The 18,401-nt window shown below is 44.2% G+C and overlaps 1 protein-coding gene across 6 annotated transcripts in view; it reads right to left on the bottom strand.

Annotated features, from left to right (window-relative positions):
- The window catches only part of LOC109888051 (solute carrier family 66 member 2), an 80,396-nt gene that overhangs the window by 43,477 nt on the left and 18,518 nt on the right, over positions 1 to 18,401 (bottom strand). For all 6 annotated transcript variants that reach the window (XM_031801155.1, XM_031801154.1, XM_031801153.1 and 3 more), the window contains exon 4: positions 1,695 to 1,911. In XM_031801155.1, coding sequence (XP_031657015.1) covers positions 1,695 to 1,911 — 217 coding nt within the window. The remainder of the gene's footprint in view (positions 1 to 1,694; positions 1,912 to 18,401) is intronic.

Consider the following 18,401-nt stretch of genomic DNA (forward strand, 5'->3'; position numbering starts at 1 on the left):
TGCAGAGGATAAGTTCATTAGAGTTAACTGCACCTCAGATTGCAGCCCAAATAAATGTTTCACAGAGTTCAAATAACAGACATCTCAAAATCAACTGTTCAGAGGAGACCGTGAATCAGGCCTTCATGGTCGAATTGCTGCAAAGAAACCATTAATAAAGGACACCAATAATAAGAAGAGATTTGCTTCGGCAAAGAAACATGAGCAATAGACTTTTAGACTGGTGGAAATCTGTCCTTTGGTCTGATGAGTCCAAATGTTAGATTTTTGGTTCCAACCGCTGTCTCTGTCTCTGTATGCCATCTGTAAATACGAAATGACGAGCCTTGTTGGTTAAGCCACAGAAAAAGTTAGCAACCTTCCCACTAGCCATGATTGGCTGATATTAATGAGTGGGCTGGACATGCCGAGAGAGGAGAGCGGATTGGTCTGCCATATTGAAGGCTGCTGTCTATTTGAGCTCGTCAGTCTGTGTTGGTAATCCTGTCAAACACAGCTTTTTTTTATGTATTGTGTAGTCGAGCTGCATAAGTGTTGCTCTCCACTTTCTGGAGGATCAAGTTTTGAAATCAGTGGAATTAGAGTATGATAGCTAAAGAGATGGAGAAAACACCTGTCTCCGGATTACATCTTCAAACTAAGGGCAACTGTGGTATGGCATTCCTGACAGGGAGAAGCGTTCATCATGCATGATGATGTATACAGGTAAGATAGCTATTGCTAGACTATCTACATTTTTAGATATTACATGTTTTTAATTTTGACAGAAAGTGGTTTCATTTCAAGCTAAAGTGTACTGTTAGCTAACTAGCTAACATTAGCTGGCTGGCTCCCTAGCTGACGTTACTATTTGTTTCTCAGAGCTGTTTGCTTTTCTAGTTAGAGCCTAATGTTAGCTAGCTCCCAACACTGTGGCATTGTTGGCACTATGTTCATTGTTGTTTAACTACCTAATGTCAACTGGTTGGCTCGTTAGCTAACATTACGTGTGTGATCTTAAACACTGTTTACCTAGCTAGATTCATGGTTTACCTTGCTAGCTAGCTATATGTCTTAAGCTAAAGTGTACTGTTTACTAGCTAGCTAACGTTAACTGTCTGGCTCCCGAGCGTATTCTATTCTACAATGTAGAAAATAATACAAATAAATGAGTAGGTGTGTCTGAAATGTTGACTCGTACTGTATACACACACCCACACACGACAGACTGACCAGGTGAAAGCTATGATCCCTTATTGATGTCACCTGTTAAATCCACTTCAATCAGTGTACATGAAGACGAGACAGATTAAAGGATTTTTAAGCCTCAAAACAATTGAGACATGGATTGTGTATGTGCGCCATTCAGTGGGTGAATGGGCAAGACAAAAGATTTCAGTGCATTTGAACAGAGTATGGTAGTAGGTGCCAGGCACACTGGTTTGAGTGTGTCAAGAATTGCAACGCTGCTGGGTTTTTCACACTCAACAGTTTCCCGCGTGTATCAATAATGGTCCACCACCCAAAGGATATCCAGCCAACTTGACACAACTCCATCCCTGTTGAATGCTTTCGACATCTTGTCAAGTCCATGCCCTAAGGGCAAAAGGGGCTGCAACTCAACATTAGGAAGGTGTTCCTAATGTTTTGTAAACTCAGTGTACCCCACAGAGGTTTCATGGAGTGTGTGCCAGCCTGCCAGGCCACTCACTCACCTCATGCCGCGGGTGGAGTGGTTGTGGAAGTTCTGCAGAAGCTGTGGCACCCCCAGCATGGCCTCAAACAGCACGGCCAGGGAGCCCAGGCCCTCCACGAACAGCACAGAGTCCAGCAGGAGAAGGGTGAGGAAGGCACACAGCACCGTGAAGGCAAAACAGAATAGCAGGTAGTCCTCAAACGCACTCCAGCTCCAGAAGTAGCGCAGGTCCAGATCTAAGAGGGGGGGAGAGAAGGGGGAGGAAGAGAGAGGGAGTGATAGAGGGAGAATGGGAGGGGGAGAGATCCCTTCATTAGAAAATGCACCATCACAGACATTCATTGAACACACCACACAAATCAATAGAGTGCAAGTAAGTGAATGAAACAGAGACTCAGAAGCTTTTTCATCAAATCAAAAACAATCTGGCTCTGGACCCCGCAAGTGTCATCACTGGGCCCTTTCCACCACGCAGAGCCAATACAAAGCTATAGAGAGCTATTCCTTAACTCATTTAACCAGATTGAAAAAGCAGAGCTTGAAAGCACAAAGTAAAGTGAAAAGTAGCCGTTGAGGCGAAGCCTACACTCTGACCAATGAGAAAGGGACGCAACATGGCAGCTGAAAGAAAATGTGGTCACAGACCGAGAGCTCTTTTCTCACTGTAACAAATATTCATTATTCAGATATTCTAAGAATATTTAAACTTCCATCCATTATTTTCTGTTTGCACTGGCAGCCCAATAGGCTTGGCCTACTGTATATAGTAGCAGAGCCCTAGAGAGAAGACTGTTCACAGAAAATAGAGGTATTTAAATACAGTTCCAGATCTGCTTCAGTGACGTTATTATTACCATTGTTCATCTAACTGTATTCTAATGCAATTCATGGACAAACAACCTAAAAGGAGAGAGAATGAGGAAGACTGCATGACATAAAAGCCAAGAACAGTCAGAAAGAGAGAGTACTAAAGAGACCCCCCTGAGGGTCACAAGCTGAAATAAGAGTAGCTAGGAGTGACCTAAAATCCAGAGACAATCATGCATACTGTGTCAAAGGTTCTCTGTCTGGTAATGGTATATATAGGACCAGTCAGCTCTTCACAAGACATCCCACATGATCAATGGCCTCATATTCCTTTGAAATTACTGGAGAGGGCGGAATAGAATGAGCTGACATCAGCTGAATGGGATTGATAGTTAAATAAGAGCCCATTTGTTAGTGAGCCGACTGGACTGTGACCCTCCATATAGGAAGTGGTTGTGTTCTGCGTATTGTCATTAGGTTCTGCATTCTGCGCGCCTGCACACAACACACGGCAGCACCTGCCAGGTGGAACAGTGCCGACGGTGGGACACACCTGTCAGGAACACAGACCGCTACACACCACCTCCGTTGCCGGGGCCACGGCACTGTGGAAGAGGCAGAGTGAGATGTCTCATAGCGAGCACCGAGCAGCGTGCATGATTAATGATTAAGCTCCTACAGATCCAACACAGAGATAGGATCTGGGGGGGTGGCAGGATGGATGATCAGAACAGAGAGGGGGACAGGACGCGTACACTCGCTTATGACAGCACGCACACGCATACGCACACACAGTGTCGCGTCCGTCCTTGCAGGGAGGGCCAGGGCCCACCACCATGAATAATATCTGTAGAGCCAGACGCTGACACTGATAGAATCTGAACAGGGCCTAGCAGAGAGGCCTTACTCAAAAAATAATCCTCACAGGACTTCATTTTCACCTGCAGAAAAATCTGATTTTACACGCCTCCCTCTGTTCTAGTGTGCTGGAAGCTTCAGTTAAAAGCTCTGCCCTTTGTCTGGCACATGAAAGCTTCTCTCCCCTGTAAATTAGACGGGCTAATCACTACTGGCACTACTACAGCTTGCCCTGTTTTCCAAACTGTGGTCTGTTTTTCCCAAATACAGTATAGCTCCCTCTAACTATTCACTCCTCTCTCTCTCCATGCACTCCACCTCTCCTTTTAAAAGCCTAATAGTTTTATTTGCACACTCAAAAAACACCTACAGTAAATTGTCAAGTAAAACACAATGAAGAAACATAACCAATGAATCTGAATCACATTTAAAAGAACAAATCAGTAAATGTCCCTCTCATCTCCCCCTTTCAACCTCTCCTGTCATCCCCCTTTTTCTCTCTCTGCCATCCAGGCTGCTACAGCATCAGAGGCAGGCCGGCCTTCCCAGTGAGATCCCTGGCAGTGTTGTGCTTAGCTCAGCCAGTCTGGAGAGGAGAGCAGACTTGTTGACAGGCCGCACTTCAAAAGACCCACACAAGAAGGTACTGTACTGAGGAGGAAAAGTGGGGAGGTGAGGTGCCTCTTTTTTCAACAGCCCTTCAAAGATCAAACATTTCAATTACTAAAACGGCAACAAACAAAAGTGCTCAATGGAAATTCTTCAAACATCGTGTCAGTGTCGGTAACCCAGGGCAAACAGGTTTAGAGCGGAGGCCACCCTAACCACATCTAGGATGCCATCTAGGGTTTACATTCTGCCAGTCATCTGGAAGACAGACAGTACAACAAACACCTGCCAGTGTTAGCAGTGTTACGGCGCCCCATCAAGATTGTCCATCTCAGCCCACAACAAGGAAAAGGAGAGGGAAAGAAAGACACATTTCACTCGAAGCATTTCATGTCATGCAGAGTACAGAGATATCTAGAGAAAGACAGCTAGAGAGAGGCCCAGAATATCCAAACTCATCATCCATAGAGCCAACTTATAGCCTCCCAGCCAGAGGAGACCCAGCTCGTGATGGGTCTACTCCATCACAGCCCACCCCAGGCTCCAAATCCCACCCCAGGCCCCATGCCCCAGTTCCAAGGGAGTCCCAGTTCCAGATGCCATCCCTGCACTGCTGTCCTCCTGCTGGGTCACCAGGGCCAACCCAGCCACCTTCTCTGTCTGTCTTCTGAACCCATGACTCTAGGACAGGTCAACCATCGGCACAGAGATACTGCCATTTCAGGTCATAGTATGCCCACGAGTATTGATTGTTCAAAGGGAGGTTGGATCCATTTAGGTTGGATCCAAGATAATAAAACCATTAAATCAGATCTGCCAGACAAACCAAGAGAATAACAGGAAGTAGGCGTACATAGTCAGCGTGGTCTGCACACATTTTACTCAGCATCACTCAGACTGTGACTAATAAAGCACGTCTCAATTAGAAATCTTAACAACATGGCACCTATGCCCAAGTGCCATGGGCAGAGATCTGGCTGTCAGAGGGGAAGCCTGCAGGACAGGCTGAGGTTTTGGGAGCACAGGCTTTAAAGAAGGCAGCAGACACAGAGGGCCTGGTTTCCTCAGTCAGCAGTGGGACTGATTGGCCTCTCATTAGCAAACACTAGACCACTGTCCTGTCTCATATTACACAAGTAGGTATGTTACTGCACATACAGTGCCTTGCGAAAGTATTCGGCCCCCTTGAACTTTGCGACCTTTTGCCACATTTCAGGCTTCAAACATAAAGATATAAAACTGTATTTTTTTGTGAAGAATCAACAACAAGTGGGACACAATCATGAAGAGGAACGACATTTATTGGATATTTCAAACTTTTTTAACAAATCAAAAACTGAAAAATTGGGCGGGCAAAATTATTCAGCCCCTTTACTTTCAGTGCAGCAAACTCTCTCCAGAAGTTCAGTGAGGATCTCTGAATGATCCAATGTTGACCTAAATGACTAATGATGATAAATACAATCCACCTGTGTGTAATCAAGTCTCCGTATAAATGCACCTGCACTGTGATAGTCTCAGAGGTAAAAGTGCAGAGAGCATCATGAAGAACAAGGAACACACCAGGCAGGTCCGAGATATATTGTTGTGAAGAAGTTTAAAGCCGGATTTGGATACAAAAAGATTTCCCAAGCTTTAAACATCCCAAGGAGCACTGTGCAAGCGATAATATTGAAATGGAAGGAGTATCACTGCAGAGATCTACAGCTGAGGTGGGAGACTCTGTCCATAGGACAACAATCAGTCGTTTATTGCACAAATCTGGCCTTTATATGGAAGAGTGGCAAGAAGAAAGCCATTTCTTAAAGATTTCCATAAAAAGTGTCATTTAAAGTTTGCCACAAGCCACCTGGGAGACACACCAAACATGTGGAAGACGGTGCTCTGGTCAGATGAAACCAAAATTGAACTTTTTGGCAACAATGCAAAACGTTATGTTTGGCGTAAAAGCAACACAGCTCATCACCCTGAACACACCATCCCCACTGTCAAACATGGTGGTGGCAGCATCATGGTTTGGGCCTGCTTTTCTTCAGCAGGGACAGGGAAGATGGTTAAAATTGATGGGAAGATGGATGGAGCCAAATACAGGACCATTCTGGAAGAAAACCTGATGGAGTCTGCAAAAGACCTGAGACTGGGACGGAGATTTGTCTTCCAACAAGACAATGATCCAAAACATAAAGCAAAATCTACAATGGAATGGTTCAAAAATAAACATATCCCGGTGTTAGAATGGCCAAGTCAAAGTCCAGACCTGAATCCAATCGAGAATCTGTGGAAAGAACTGAAAACTGCTGTTCACAAATGCTCTCCATCCAACCTCACTGAGCTCGAACTGTTTTGCAAGGAGGAATGGGAAAAAATGTCAGTCTCTCGATGTGCAAAACTGATAGAGACATACCCCAAGCGACTTACAGCTGTAATCGCAACAAAAGGTGGCGCTACAAAGTATTAACTTAAGGGGGCTGAATAATTTTGCACGCCCAATTTTTCAGTTTTTGATTTGTTAAAAAAGTTTGAAATATCCAATAAATGTCGTTCCACTTCGTGATTGTGTCCCACTTGTTGTTGATTCTTCACAAAAAAATACAGTTTTATATCTTTATGTTTGAAGCCTGAAATGTGGCAAAAGGTCGCAAAGTTCAAGGGGGCCGAATACTTTCGCAAGGCACTGTACTCAACATGGAAACAAAACATACAATATGTTCCCTCTTCAAGCTTCACCTCTTTCATGTCATACTTTACATAGGAACACTGCAGAGCCCAAAAAGTCATTAAAATCTTGCCCCTAGTCAAAAAGTAGGATTTTTGTATTCATCAAGTTGAATTTGAACCAACGTGACAGGGGGTTTCGATTACAGCTGTATTACAGCATCTGAGACTGACTGGGTACCAGACAGACTGACATGGACATAACTGCTGATCAGAGAGCAGTAATGTGCGCCTGAAAGTGGCTCTACTCAAATTCTACCGGAGAAAGAAAATGTACTGTACCCTTCTCATAAGCTCTTTGAATATTCTGAACAAGGACAAAGACCGTGCTGATATAGCGATGTCATTAAGCTTATATTCAATTAAGCAGCTCTAAGTACACCGATTAAATTGGAATTAAAATACAATTTCTAAATCATTTAGCCATTCAGGCATATCCATATTTGCATTTTGCTATATAATAGTAGATGACTGCAGTACTATTCTATTGTCTTGTGGCCCTGCTGCAGTGTCCTATGGTTCTGACCTGGGTCAGTCACACATCAACCGCTGCCTGTGTTCAATTAACATTTATTAAAATAAATAAATGAGGACTGATTTGCATTATATGTCATTATAATATTCATACACAATTTTATCCTGGAAGATAATTTCACAGGCAACACAAACCAAGGCAATCACATCCCTGAATGCTCACTAAAGCAGGCCATGTTAGGTGGGCCTTTTCAAGATACTTTCCATAAAAATCTAAGAGAATAAACAAAACTTGACAGTCGGGCAGAAGACTTGAGTTTAAAGTGTGGGTAACTCAAACTTTTGCATGACATCAAATGTCCCATTGACGTCACCTCTATGACAAGTTATTTACTTAAAGGGACACATTTACACATACTTCCAAGTTAGGATTTGTCCTCGACTCCTTTTCTGAGGTAGCCTACAAGACAGACACAGACACCTAACCTATTACAATAACAAATGTTTCTATTCTGTCAGAGCAGCAGAGATAGACTAGTCTATTTGACAATGTGGATTGCAATGACCTCCTTGGCCAAACAGGTTAGAACTGATCAATCAATCATCCAGCATCCTCCCAGAACCCATCCTGGTAAAGGCCCGTGCAGCACTTTGACACCTCCCAGAACACATCCTGGTAAAGGCCCGTGCAGCACTCTGACGCCTCCCAGAACCCATCCTGGTAAAGGCCTGTGCAGCACTCTGACACCTCCCTGAACACATCCTGATAAAGGCCCGTGCAGCTCTCTGACGCCACACAGAGTGAAAAAATATAGACTGCGGAAGGAGGAAGTAGGCAGGTCAATGGACATCCCATCTAAATAATGACTTTTTAATGAAGGCCGGATGGTAATTAGACAGGGGTCAGACTGGGTGATGCGGTAATCACACCCCGAGAACGCCTGCCACCTTGGTAACGTTCTGACAGAGCAGCAGCTGGAATGTGCATTCGGAAAAGTATTCAGATCCCTTGATTTTTTCCAAATGGATTACATTAAAAAAAAACAATCCTCATCAATCTACACACAATACCTCATAATGACAAAGTTAAAAAAGGATTTTAGAAAAAGAAATACCTTATTTACATAAGTATTCAGACACTTTGCTATGAGACTCAAAATTGAGCTCAGGTGCATCCTGTTTCCATTTATCATCCTTGAGATGTTTCTACAACTTGATTGGAGTCCACCTGTGGTAAATTCAATTAATAAAACATGATTTGGAAAGGCACACACCTGTACATAAGGTCCCACAGTTGACAGTGTATGTCAGAGAAAACAGCAAGCCATGAGGTCGAAGGAATTTGAAGAACACAGGAAGAAGTTTAGAACCACCAAGACTCTTCCTAGAGCTGGCTGCCCGGCCAAACTGAGCAATCAGGGGAGAAGGGCCTCGGGTCAGGGAGGTGACAAAGAACCCAATGGTCAATCTGACATCTCCACTGAGGAACACTGGAGCCCTGGGAGAACCTTCCAGAATGAGAACCATCTCTGCAGCATTCCACCAGTCAGGCCTTTATGGTAGAGTGGCTAGAAGGAAGCCACTCCTCAGTAAAAGGCACATGACAGCCTGCTTGGAGTTTGCCAAAAGCCACCTTAAGGACCATTGGACCATGAGAAATGGTCTGCTGAAACCAAGATTGAACTCTCTGGCCTGAATGCCAAGTGTCACGTCTGGAACAAACCTGGCACCATCCCTACAGTGAAGCATAGTGGTGGCAGCATCATGTTGTGGGTATGTTTTTCGGCAGCAGGGACTGGGAGACTAGTCAGAATCAAGGCAAAGAAGAACAGAGCAAAGTACAGACAGATCCTTGATGAAAACACGCTCCAGAGCGCTCAGGACCTCAGACTGGGGTGAAGGTTCACCTTCCAACAGGATAACGAAACTAAGCACACAGCCAAGACAATGCAGGAGTGGCTTCAGGACAAGTCTCAATGTCCCTTAGTGGCCCAGCCAGAGCCCAGACTTGAACCCGATCGAACATCTCTGGAGAGACCTGAAAATAGCAGTGCAGCGACGCTCCCCATCCAACCTGACAGAGCTTGAAAAGATCTACCAAAAAAGTGAGAAACTCCTCAAACAGGTGTGCCAAGCTTGTAGCGTCATACCTAAGAAGAGTTGAGGCTGTATTCACTGCCAAAAGGTGCTTCAACAAAGTACTGAGTAAAGGGTCTGAATATTTTTAAATGTGTTTTTATTTGTTTTATTTCACCTTTATTTAACCAGGTAGGCTAGTTGAGAACACCTTTATTTAACCAGGTAGGCTAGTTGAGAACACCTTTATTTAACCAGGTAGGCTAGTTGAGAACACCTTTATTTAACCAGGTAGGCTAGTTGAGAACACCTTTATTTAACCAGGTAGGCTAGTTGAGAACACCTTTATTTAACCAGGTAGGCTAGTTGAGAACACCTTTATTTAACCAGGTAGGCTAGTTGAGAACACCTTTATTTAACCAGGTAGGCTAGTTGAGAACACCTTTATTTAACCAGGTAGGCTAGTTGAGAACACCTTTATTTAACCAGGTAGGCTAGTTGAGAACACCTTTATTTAACCAGGTAGGCTAGTTGAGAACACCTTTATTTAACCAGGTAGGCTAGTTGAGAACACCTTTATTTAACCAGGTAGGCTAGTTGAGAACACCTTTATTTAACCAGGTAGGCTAGTTGAGAACACCTTTATTTAACCAGGTAGGCTAGTTGAGAACACCTTTATTTAACCAGGTAGGCTAGTTGAGAACACCTTTATTTAACCAGGTAGGCTAGTTGAGAACACCTTTATTTAACCAGGTAGGCTAGTTGAGAACAAGTTCTCATTTGCAACTGCGGCCTGGCCAAGATAAAGCATAGCAGTGTGACACAGACAACACAGTTACACATGGAGTAAACAATTAACAAGCCAATAACACAAACAAGTCAATGACACAGTAGAGAAAAGAAAGTCTATATACAGTGTGTGCAAAAGGCATGAGGAGGTAGGCAATAAATAGGCCATAGGAGCGAATAATTACAATTTAGCAGATTAACACTGGAGTGATAAATGAGCAGATGATGATGTGCAAGTAGAGATACTGGTGTGCAAGAGAGCAGAAAAGTAAATGAAATAAAAACAGTATGTGGATGAGGTAGGTAGATTGGGTGGGCTATTTACAGATGGACCATGTACAGCTGCAGTGATCGGTTAGCTGCTCATTTTTTTTTTTTTCAAATTAGTTTTTTTGCAACATTTTCAAAAAACCTGTTCTTGCTTTGTCATTATGCTGTACTGTGTGTAGATTGATAAGGGAAAATTGTTTATCCATTTTAGAATAAGGCTGTAACATAACACAATTAGAAAAGTCAAGGGGCCTGTAATACTTTCCAAATGCCCTGTGTAGAACAGTCCCTATTATAGAGTTGTCAGTTCATTTATATGTTCTTAAGTCTTCATATTGGAAAGCATAAAGTAAACATTATCACAACAGTCCTTTAATGGTCTTTGTACACACATTCATGGCATAGACTAGGTTCAAGACAGACATACAAAAACAGAGGACAAGGTCATTCCTCAACAACAGCCTTTGACCACTGTCTAGCTGTCCAGTCACGAGCCAAATGAAAAAAAACACCACCAGGCATAGTCAAGGTGACATTGTCATTTCTATATCTTCGACAAGAAAAGAGCATTGTCTGGAAAGTGGTCTGATAGATAGATTCAATTGTCTGACCAGAAATACCTAAACTCACCCCCCTCAGCCTTTTCTCAGATTATCTATTATTTACACCGGTCTTATCTGACCAGGAAGTCTTCTATTGATAATGTGTCTGCTGGGTAGCAGATAATTCACAGGCGTCATATCGAGCAGGACCTGCTAGTCCCTCTGTGCATTTTCCCTTATCAGGACCCTCCTCACTGCTCCAGCTGCTCACCTGGTGATCACTATCACACAAGTCACCTTCACATGGATTAAGTGTGTGTGTGTAAACACACCAGCAATAAGAATTGACCAAACCTTGTCTACTAGGCTCTTTGTTGACTGTCATGCCTACCTCTTAGAATGCTAAAAACGTACAAAGCAGTACACTACACGCTTGACCACCCTCCTTCACCAAGGTCAATCCTCTGTGTTCAACCACTCCTCTCTCCTATCCTGATGTCATCCTCTAAACATGCAGCTGGCCTGCCTACCCCGGCTGATGTTCAAATAAGACATACCTCACAGTGCAGTGTGCAACATGCCGCATCACCTCACACTCTCCTCTCCTCCCTCCACACACTGCTATTACAATCGGTCTGCCCTGCGCCTACATAACAGCCTTCCCTCTAACCACTTCTACAAGAGCACAGCAAGATTACAGTTGTTCGCACATCATCCATTTGTGAGTTTTACCTGAACTCTCCTGCCATACAGGGAATGATGAGTCATTAAACTCTATTTATTAAACTCTAATCTCTATATTCTGGTTTCCACATTGTTCCCGATTGTGTGCTATTACAGTGAAGTGTCCTGGGGGGACAAAGGGAGCATGGGCTGTAATGTCACCGTGACCTTATGGTCAGGAGAAACATTAAGGAAAAGTCACCATTTTATCCTTACCTACACCATGCCTTTCTGGAGAAAAAAATATATAATTCCTAGCCCTGAGGGGGAAAAATAAAAATAATAATTTTTCAACATTGTTTTGAGGGCAAGAGGTAGCTGGGGAGTCAGTAATTACTTAGTATGGGTAGAATCAGGACAAGACAAGGACAGAGTCAATAAAGGGCTTTTATCTCTAGTTCTCTGAGCTAAATGGAAGTTACACAGCAGGATTAAGACTGCAGGATGATGAGAGCGCGAGAGACAGAGCGACAGAGCGCGAGCGACAGAGTGCGCGAGCGACAGACAGAGCGCGTTGAGCGACAGACAGAGCGCGTTGAGCGACAGACAGAGCCTGTTCAGCGACAGACAGAGCGCGTCGAGCGAAAGACAGAGCGAGCGAGAGCGAGAAAAAAGCAGTTCTGATAAGAGTTACATAAGAACAATGCAAGCCAGACAGTGAGAGTGGCTTCAAGGGCAAAGCATAACAGCAACACACGCACTGCAGCAGGGTTTCCTACCGCAGCAGGCAGATGACACCAGCCAGGCTCCAGACTCTAATCCAAGCTACACACCTGACTGGGACCCATTTAGGGCCAACTAACTAACTTATAAACTCATTTATGTCTCAAGCTCTGTCAGGTTGGATGGGGAGCGTTGCTGCACAGCTATTTTCAGGTCTCTCCGGAGATGTTCGATTGGGTTCAAGTCCGGGCTCTGGCCAGGCCACTAAAGGACATTCAGAGACTTGTCCCAAAGCCACTCCTGCGTGGTCTTGGCTGTGTGCTTAGGGTCGTCGTCCTGTTGGAAGGTGTACCTTCGCCCCAGTCTGAGGTCCTGAACACTTTGGAGCAGGTTTTCATCAAGGATCTCTCTGTACATTACTCCATTCATCTTTCCCTCGGTCCTGACTAGTCTCCCAGTCCCTGCAGCTGAAAAACATCCCCACAGCATGATTCTGCTGGTTTCCTCCAGACGTGATGGTTGGCATTCAGGCCAAAGAGTTCAATATTGGCTTCATCAGACCAGAGAATCTTGTTTCTCATGGTCTGAGAGTCCATTAGGTGCCTTTTGGTAAACTCCAAGCGGGCCGAGGAGTCAACACTACCATAAAGACCTGATTGGTGGAGTGCTACAGAGATGGCTGTCCTTCTCCCATCTCCACAGAGGAACTCTGGAGCTCTGTCAGTGACCATCAGGTTCTTGGTCACCTCCCTGACCATCAGGTTCTTGGTCACCTCCCTGACCATCAGGTTCTTGGTCACCTCCCTGACCAAGGCTCTTTCCCACCGATTGCTCAGTTTGGCGGTTGGCCAGGTCTAGGAAGAGTCTTGGTGGTTCCAAACTTCTTTCTGTGTTCTTGGGGACAATCAATGCTGTAGAATTTTTTTTGTACCCTTCCCTAGTTCTGTGCCTCGACACAATCCTGTCTCAGAGCTATACGGACAATTCCTTCGACCTCATGGCTTTGTTGTTGCTCAGACATGCACTGAACTGTGGGACCTTATTTAGACTTTCCAAATCATGTCCAATCAATTGAATTTACAGGTGGGCTCCAATCAAGTTGTAGAAACATCTCAAGGATGATCAATGGAAACAGGATGCACCTGAGCTCAACTTCGAGTCTCATACCAAAGGGTCTCAATACCTATGTAAATAAGGTATGTTTTTTTTAAAAATACATTCGAAATAAAACTATTTTCCTTTTGTCATCATGGGTGTAGATTGGTGAGGTGGAAAAATTATTCAATCGATTTTAGAATAAGGCTGTAAAGTAACAAAATGTGGAAAAAGTGAAGTGGTGGTTTGAATACTTTCCGAATGCACTGTAGTTGCAATGCAAAATGACTAGTTGATTTGGGAAAGAGGGATGGCTGGAGGGGGTTGGGGAATGAGTGAAAGCAACATCAAAGATTAAGGGAGAGAAATAAAGTATAAGTGACATTACATTACACGGGGAACGAGACAATAGTGTGGAGGTATGCCAACTACTCTGATCTTGCTTCAATGTCAGTCTAAAATGGACAATTAAATAAAGAGGAAATAAACAAAAATATAAATGCACCATGTAACAGTTTAAAAGATTTTACAGAGTTACAGTTCATTTAAGGAAATCAGTCAATTGAAATAAATGAATTAGGCCCTAATCTATGGATTTCACATGACTGGCAATACAGATATGCATCTGAGAGTCAGACAATGGGTCACAGATAGGTCCCGTGTGGCTCAGTTGGTATACAAACGGTTGTGGGTTCAATTCCAACAGGGGACCAGTACAAAAAAATGTATGTAACTGGATAAGAGCGTCTGCTAAATGACATCAAAAAAGTAGGGAACCAGTCAGTATCTGGGGCTCAGGATCTTGCCACAGTATCTATGTTCATTCAAATTGCCATCAATAAAATGCAATTGTGTTTGTTTTCCATAGCTTATACCTGCCCATACCATAACCCAACTGCCACCATGGGGCACTCTGTTCATAATGTTGACATCAGCAAACCGCTTGCCCACATGACACCATTCACACTGTCTGCCAAACTGGGATTCATCCGTTAAAGCACACTTCTCCAGTATGCCAGTGGCCATCAAAAGTGAGCATTTGTCAGGTCAAGACCCTGGTGAGAACGACGAGCATGCAGATGAGCTTCCCTGAGATGGTTTCTGACAACAAAAATGATTTGGTTGTGCAAACCCACAGTTTAATCGGTTGGCTGGTCTCAGACAATACTGCAGGTGAAGAAGACTTATGAGGTCCTGGGCTGGTGTGGTTACACGGAGTCTGCGGTTGTGAGGAAGGTTGGACATACTGCCAAATTCTCTAAAACAATGAAGGCGGCTTATGTTAGAGAAATAAACAAATGATCTGGCAACAGCTCTGGTGGACATTCCTGCAGTCAGCATGCCACAATTGCACACTCCCTTAAAACATCTGTGGAATTGTGTTGTGTGACGAAACTACACATTTTAGAGTGGCCTTTTTATTGTCCCCGGGACAAGGTGCACCTGTGTAATGATCATGCTGTTTAATCAGCTTCTTGATATGCTACACCTGTCAGGTGGATGGATTATTTTGCCAAAGGAGAAATGCTCAGTAACAGAGATGTAAACAAATGTGTGCACAAAATTTGAGACAAATAAGCTTTGTGTGTGTATGGAATATTTCTGGGATTTTTTATTTCAGCTGATGAAACATGGGAACAACGTTTTACATGTTGTGTTTATATTTCTGCTCAGTATATGTTCCGGTCAGACGGTGGGACAGTGGTTGTTACAGCAGTTAGGCCTCTTTTATTCCCCTCCCGGGGCAACCACAGAGCATCAGGGAGCAATGAGACAGCAAGGACATGGTGGTGGACGATGGGATGGGGGTGGGGACGTTCTCTGACAATGGCTTGGGACGATCACATCACCAACCAAGACATATTGAGGACAGTGGGGTCAGACATTGAGGACAGTGCAGACAGTTTATTCTGGTGGATGTGGACATATCCTTTACCATTCCCCTGCATGGCAAATCATAAGCGGTTGCCTCAATCTTGTCAGCCTTTCTGTCTGAATCTCTAGAACTCCACCAAACTGTATATTTTTTATACCTTTTTCACTCCCCTGTCTCTCTACTTCCCTCTGGCATTTTCCATCCTCGCTCCATTAGGGGTTGCACAGCATAGACAATAGGTGCTTCATTATGTCCGAACAGGTTTTTAAAGTTCTCTGCATTCCCTGTTCAGTCAGTTCTGGCATATATTATTCTTACTTTGATCTGAAACAGCATTCTGAGATAGGGGACAGAGTTCAGCCAATTGATGCGTCAAGTGTGTGTGTTGGATCCTTCCTGCCAATAGAGCTAATTAATAGGAGCTTGTCAGGGCCAAGGGGCTGGAGGCACCACACTACTCTGCCTAATCACACCCTTACTGGGTATCAGCGCCAATGCAAGGTTAGAGCAGCCCACTGTAAAATGCCAGACGGGCTTTACACTAAACCGGACCTGATATTTCTGGGACACAGACTCTGGAAGGTGTTGTGTTTCTTAAGAGGGAGAGGTTTGTATGGAGGGCAGGGTGCTGCTCAGGGCTGTTCTCAGTGAGCCCAGTGTGAGACAAGGTGGAGGAGACGGGAGACGTTCAACGCCTCAGGGAGAGCCCTAGGCGCAAACAGGGCTGGACATTTTTCAGCCCATTTTTGCATCACAACCAAAACCCACAAAAACAGTCACCAGACATCTTGCATCCACGTGCACGAACCCACACGAGGGCACACACACAAACCCACACATGCACGCACACACACAAGCCCACACACGCACCCTCACCGCTTCACAATTCTTTTGCCAGACATATCACAGCTGTTATACAGTACAGAGGCAAACACCATACAGAGATGGGCTTTTATGTGCCATCTAATGAAATAGGGGAGATAATTTAATTTCCTTTTGATGGCTGCAGGTGTAGTCTAATGCAGGGGTGTCAAACTCATTCTGCTGGTTTTAGTTTTTTCCTTTCAATTAAGACAAATCAGGTGAGGGAAGTTCCTTGAAGATCACCGGTTGGCGACCACTGGTCCAGGGTGTCGGGCAAGATAAGAGGTGATATGGTCCTGAACTAGCCACTCAAAGCACTTCGTGATGACCGAGATGAGTGCTATGGGGCGATAGTTCAGTTACCTTCGCTTGCTTTGGTACAGGAACAATGATGGACATCTTGAATCAAGTGGGGACAGCAGACTGGGATAGAGAGAGGTTGAATATGTCCGTGAACACTCCAGCCAGCTGGTCTGCGCATGCTCTGAGGACGCGGCTTGGGATGCCGTCCAGGAAAGCAGCCTCGTAAGGGTTAACACGCTTGAAACTTCTACTCACATTGACTACAGAGAATGGGAGCCCACAGTCCTCATAAGCATAAACTCTGTTTTCCTCGATGCAGGCAAATAAGGTGCTAAGTTTGTGCGTATGTATCTCTGCCTTTTAAAGTTGGAAATTAGTATTTCCAGTATCAAATCTGTGGAAGATTTGAGAAAATGGTAGCGAGAGGAGAACAGCGAGCAGTGTGGTGTGTGGCAGTAGGATGATCTCGGCAGGTGTCCAGGGGCTCCCTGTGTGCAATGTGTGATGAGGTTATTTAAAATGAGGCATCCAGAGAGGTGAGGGTTCAGCCTGAGACATACACTAGCAATTTCCCAGAATCAGAACAGGAAAAAAAATGGAAATACTCCATTACTTCAAGAACAGATCAGAACTTGTGGTTTGACACAAGGCGAGCAGTCTTAGCCGCTGAACACCATATTATGTTTGACAGACTAAAGATTGACCCAACACTGACCCTGGTTGAATGGTCAGCCATGCTTTGCCTCATTTACTCGTCTGTTTCAGCTGGTAGAGGAACAGGCCTCTGATAAAATAAATTGAACACTCAATTATAAACGTGACCTGTGAATGCACATGTAATTTAGACTTCGGAGCACTAGTGCCCGTCATAATACATTAAATGGCTTGTGGTTACATCTGTACATCATTGTTTCAAGTCCAGTGCTCTCAGGCTATTATATTTGTATCATTTCTGTGGCACACATCACAAGCAAAGTCAGTTGTATCATTTTATTTCATCTGGGAAACCCATTAGCACAGGAAAATCTAATTAGGTTTAGCTAGAGTAATTTATTTCTTAATACACCCCTTCAAATTAGTGTATTTGGCTATTTCAGCCACACCTGTTGCCGACAGGTAGGGGTGCAAAGGGTCGGAAACTAACCAGTACATTTCTGGTATTTTCCATGGGAAGTTAAGCCAGGGAATTTAGGGAGTTTTTCTTAAATTCATCAAAGAAGTTAGCTTATAACAGTGAACCTTTTTTGTGGGATACACACAAGGCAATTCTAGGTCTTGTGGCATATTTTGGTTAAACTATCCACAATTCAATGGAATTGCAACTACACTGTCTGAGCCAAGGACTACATGCTTTCTGGTAAGTTTTGATTACAATACTGGGTGGGGGCCTCCCGGGTGGCGCAGTGGTTAAGAGCTCTGTCGTAACCGGTCGCGACCGGGAGGTCCGTGGGGCGACGCACAATTGGCCTAGCGTCGTCCGGGTTAGGGAGGGCTTGGTCGGTAGGGATGTCCTTGTCTCATCGCGCACCAGCAACTCCTGTGGCGGGCTGGGCGCAGTGCGTGCTAACCAAGGTTGCCAGGTGCACAGTGTTTCCTCCAACACATTGGTGCGGCTGGCTTCCGGGTTGGATGCGCGCTGTGTTAAGAAGCAGTGCGGCTTGGTTGGGTTGTGTATCGGAGGACGCATGACTTTCAACCTTCGTCTCTCCTGAGCCCGTACGGGAGTTGTAGCGATGAGACAAGATAGTAACTACTAACAATTGGATACCACGAAATTGGGAAGAAAAAAGGGGTAAAATAAATATATATATATATTTTTATATGACATACATTATTTTTTGTTGATTAGTAAATAGTAGCCTACAGGAAACTGTGTTTAAATCATTTCTAACTTGTTAACAATTTCTGCTAGTTAGTTTTTGCTACCATGTGGGTTTTAGCTTGCTTTGAGCCTGCTCACTGAGGAGTGTTAATTCACCTGCTTCCATACATGTTTCATGTAAAAACATTTTCTTACCAATAAGTTGTTTAACTGCTTAACTATTTATCTGTACATGGAATT

This window comes from Oncorhynchus kisutch, linkage group LG22 (genome assembly GCF_002021735.2).
Source record: "Oncorhynchus kisutch isolate 150728-3 linkage group LG22, Okis_V2, whole genome shotgun sequence".
NCBI classification, from domain to species: domain Eukaryota; kingdom Metazoa; phylum Chordata; class Actinopteri; order Salmoniformes; family Salmonidae; genus Oncorhynchus; species Oncorhynchus kisutch.